Source organism: Protomyctophum parallelum, assembly GCF_964188405.1.
Source record: "Protomyctophum parallelum genome assembly, chromosome: 16".
Lineage (NCBI taxonomy): Eukaryota > Metazoa > Chordata > Actinopteri > Myctophiformes > Myctophidae > Protomyctophum > Protomyctophum parallelum.
Window position 1 is genome coordinate 14,744,349 of NC_139711.1, and position 4,820 is coordinate 14,749,168.

The 4,820-nt window shown below is 41.8% G+C and overlaps 1 protein-coding gene across 1 annotated transcript in view; it reads left to right on the plus strand.

Annotated features, from left to right (window-relative positions):
- Positions 1-205: 205 nt before the first annotated feature.
- Positions 206-4,820, plus strand: part of LOC310873303 (glutamate receptor 1-like) — a gene marked incomplete at its 3' end in the record, with an annotated part of 68,248 nt that continues 63,633 nt past the window's right edge. The window contains exons 1-2 of the mRNA XM_083785651.1: positions 206-324; positions 1,072-1,206. Of these exons, the coding sequence (XP_083641777.1) occupies positions 237-324; positions 1,072-1,206 (223 nt within the window). The 5' untranslated portion in view covers positions 206-236. The remainder of the gene's footprint in view (positions 325-1,071; positions 1,207-4,820) is intronic.

Below are 4,820 nucleotides of genomic sequence, written 5' to 3' on the forward strand. Positions count from 1 at the left end.
GCAGACAGCAGCATCAACAGCGCGCAGGAGGAGACGGAAAAAGAGAAGAAAAAGGCTATATCGTCGATCTCTCTTCTTCTTCACGTTGAAGAGAAATGAGAATGAGGACGGAATCCATGTGGATGCAGCTGTAGCCTGTAACCCGGAGGCGAACGGATCTAACTTCAACCACCGCGGATAAGACCGTATATGCTTGGATTTTGGCTCATTTTCCTCAAGTCAATGCAAAAGGAAATATGCAGGGAAGCTTCGCCATCCTCTGCGCCAGTTTACTGGGGATGTGCTTAGGTTCAAGCTCAAGTTTTCCAAGTCAAGTCAATATAGGTAAGAATGGTGCACGAATTTGCACCCATTGTTGCATTGTTGCTTGCGTCTACATTGCAATTTTCTCGTTTCAACTCGTGTGGCGTTACATTTCAGTGATGCACTAAAAGAGTATAGGCTATAATATAGCCTATACTCTATACATGATATAGCCGCTATATCATGTAAACCTGATTATCATCAGTTTAATTAAATTGGTGCCAAACAGCCTATTATAAAACGGATAGTTTTTGGCCTTGATTATGATTGGTTGGGTCTCAGTGCTCTGATAAACACACCTGTGACTGAATTCATGCATGATGTGAGCTTTCTGGCCCCCCAAAATGTAATTTAGGCCTACAAAAACAGTTAGTTAGTTAGTTAGTTTATTAGCCATTGTTTGCAATATGGGGACACTTCCAATGCAATATGGTTTTAAATATTGCATAGCAATCAATCGCCTTATTGTTTGTGTGATACTGTACATAGGCCTACTGTATTTCACAGTATGCAGAATGGGTACATTTCAAATGAAAGTACAGGTCAATTAAATACAAAAACTGAGGATAGATCCAGAAAAAGCACAAAGACTTGTTTACATAAGGGTCCATTTTCAATTAATCAGAATATCAGTAGTATTGTGCCTATTAACAGCCTTTGCTGTTATATAATAACTGTAAACCGTATGACGGTATGACCTCCTAAGGTATGTAATTTTAATACATGTAATTTCTTAAATTACATGTTTACTTGTGCTTCACTCCACAGGAGGCTTATTCCCAACTGACTCGCAGGAATATGAGGTTTTTCGGTTCGCGCTCTCTCATCACCAGGACATCCCCAAACTGGTGCCGCAGGTGGATATGGTCAAGATGGGGAACAGCTTCTCCATGACATATGCCTGTGAGTACAGTATGACTTTACTGTCAAATGCATTTAACATACAAGCTGGCATTTTTCTGTTCTGTGAAATTGTGTTTCCTCAATGCTCGTCTCTCCAAAAGAGCGTTTTTGGGCTGAAACTACACCAACCACCAGAATTTCTGATAATATTCTGGAAAATAAAAAGCAAGTGTAATGTAGGTCATCATCATCTCATTAATATGTTTTGTGTCTCGGGTGAGGAAAGCCTTATGGCTATGCTATGGTGCTCAGAGCTGATTTGATAACGCCATTCAATCTGGACCCTCAAGCTGAGTGTTTTTTTGTTTTTTTACCCAAAAAGTGGTCTGTTCAAAAACGGATTATGTGCATAAAATCTTTCTTCATGTCCTGTCTATGTCAGATTTAGCTTTAAAAAGCTTTTGTCTGATAAAGATTGTCTGATGCCTGGTGCCTATACTGGAACATGGCCAGCATGTTTCACTGTCATTGCTTTTAGCTGATATGTCAGGCAATGTCATGTGCAGTTTGAACAAGAAGGAAAAACATATTTCAGAGCAAGAATCAGCCACAGATTGCAAACCAATCATTCATAGGCTGACATATGTGGTAAAGTGTCTGCATGCCCACCACCGCAGAGGTTGTGCGTTCAAATCCACCGTGGTGCAAATTGTCAAACATCTACACAAACACAATTGGCCTGTGTTCGGGAGAGGGAAGCCGGGCGGGGATTGTGATAATTGTCACTGCACAAGCAGCTGTCAGCAGGGAGTGTTGGCGGGTGGAGTAGAATGAAGGCTCTGCGTCCTCTCGGTTGGGAATCCTCACTGGTAGGTGAGTCAGTAGGATACAACAGCAGTGACAACACAGAAATGTGTGTGGGCACAGGAATCAATTGGCTTAACGCCCCCCCCCCCCCCTGTTTCTCTCCAAAAAGTCTACTACAAAAAGTCCACTCTATAACAGCTAACATAAAACAAAAAGTACCCTGGAAAGAAATATAGAAAGAAATACCGCGTATGTGAACGTTGACACATTCTCTGACCACATCCCCCCCCCCCCCCCCAATAATGGTATATCTGATCACTTTGCTTCAGAGATCATGTGTGAGTTTTAGAGCAAAGTTGTAGGAGTTGTATAGCGAAAAGTTTGTTTTGAAGAAAAGGCAAAATGGCGTAAAGTCTAGTCTGCCACAAATGGCCGGGACCTATTTGGGGAGCTGTGCCATGATCCAAAGAATCCAGAGGAGAAAAGGATTCTGACTGTATGGTTCAAGAGTTATGCTCCAAAAAGGGGGGTTGCAGTTGCACTACCATGAAGCCAATCAGAAACATTTGGAGGTTCTTCTTTGGCTTATATGGAGAAGTGTTATGCTACTTGCACGCGAACACACACACACAGACGGACGGAGGCACGCACGCACACATGCACGCACACACACACACACACACACACACACACACACACACACACACACACACACACACACACACACACACACACACACACACACACACACAGACGGACGGACAAGAGCAAAAACATAGTCTCTGGTCGTCTGAATTGTTTTATTCAGTTTCCACTTTGCCATGGAGAGAGACATACTGTAGATGAAGCTATAAAAAGTGTATTCTAATTCAGATGTAGTAGCCTACTAATAATTATGGTAATATATGGCTGCCCCAAAATTCAATCATGAGTCCTGGAATTGGAAATAAAGTGGATATTCAGCAGCACGGAAGCAGGTTATTTACGTGTTGGGCACTGCTAAACATTGTTTGTTAAGCGAGAGATTTCCTAACACTCTAGCCTGTATAAGAGTTCCAGACATCCCATGCTGAATTATCCGATTTAAAGGAGCGTCTACTCCCCCCAGCATGAGTCCGTATTAAGAACCCTAAGAACACTTCATCCATTTTCATATCATGTTTCACAATTTTCCAGCCAGCACCTTTTCTCTCCCCAGCTGAAAGATGGAGTGCCGTGATTTTCTTCCACCGTAAAACATGATCATCCGGTATTATTATGGTATTACAATTTATTTTCAAAATAGTGAAGATTTTCCAAAATGTCCGGATCAGTGGATCTGTGTAATCATGCGAAACGGAGCTTTAGAGAAACTATGACGTCACCACTCATTAGTGCATATCATTTTTACCATAATATAGGTGAGAAATGCAGCTTGCGCCTGGAAAGTGGAAACTATTCGGATATCTATCCTATTGTTTATGTTTTTATATCACTGTGTTAATAACTTATCATTGTTGCATCAACTGCACCACGTCAGCAAGCAAAGGCTCTGCATGCTGCATCCAATAATAAATAATATCAGCCTATAGTCCAGTCCACGGTGGCCACTAGATGTTTGTAGAATGTAGGCTATTTGTATTGGTGCGGAGGGCGAAGCTTGAATAATAGGTTAATTGCGGACCTACAGAGAAACTGTGGATAACGCGTGGCGTGTGCATAGCCATGTGAAACTATATTCTCGTGCATAAAGTTGACAGCTACACCAGCGCACACCACATGGATGTGAGAATCATGCATTTCCTCGCCTACATTTGTGACATCCCCTACGACGGTCGTATTGTTTCAGGGCTATGATAAGACATTATAATGGTTTTCAAAGGATAGACTGTAGACATGCCGTATTTTGCTCTCCATGTCATGGTCATGGTCATCGCGAGGCAGAGAGAGAGAGAGAGAGAGAGAGAGAGGTGAATGCAATCTTCTGGTGAGAAGAAAGTAGGCATATACAGTGGGTTATCTTAATATATATTTTTTTATCCCAAGATTTTGTAACCCATTTTTCACCCCTGTGTCAATCATCTAATGTGATCCTCTCTACAAGCTCACAACTAGTTGCGGACACAACTTGCCACTTGCCAGAGCAATGATAAAGTGTCTATGGGTATATGAATCAGATTCAGAATCAGATTTTTAAATTATATGGACAGAGAAGATCAAGTGTGATTTGTGATTTGGAGATTTACGCACATAGTGTGACACATAGTGTGGCACATCATAAGTGTAAATATAAAATCAATTAGGCCTATAGCCTACAATTGAAACCTGCTACTGCAGTGATTTTCTCCTGTGTTCAATGCGATTCTGTTTGTGTGTGGACACAGATATCTTTGTCGTATGGGCAGGGACTTTTTTTAAACAGAGGTCGAAGATATCCGTTTAGCAAAAGATCCATATAGGTATAGCCCAGGCCTTAGGATATTGTTTGTTTCATTAATGGTGGATTGGTGTGTTGATTTGAGCCAATCGTGAAGGATGAATTATGTCTGAGCTACTAACGGGAGAGGTGGGATGTCTAGAGTTGAGGATTGATCTATTCTGTATGTACCTTAAGTATTATGTTGTATAATCCTATTACACGTTAAGTCGTGAAGCCAGCACCTTTTATCTCTCTACTGGTAAACAATGTTTTCACTACATTCCTGTCCACTCCACAGCTAGCTGTGATTGGCTGGAAGAGTCTGTATCAATCTAAACAAGGATCTGCCATGAGTTCCGCCCCACCCACTCTCATCCTCCACCCACTGAGGGGACGCGTGACTTCCCAAACATATAAACACTGTGCTCTGTTCAGTGTGAACATGTGATGCATGATGAGGGTCAGTCAG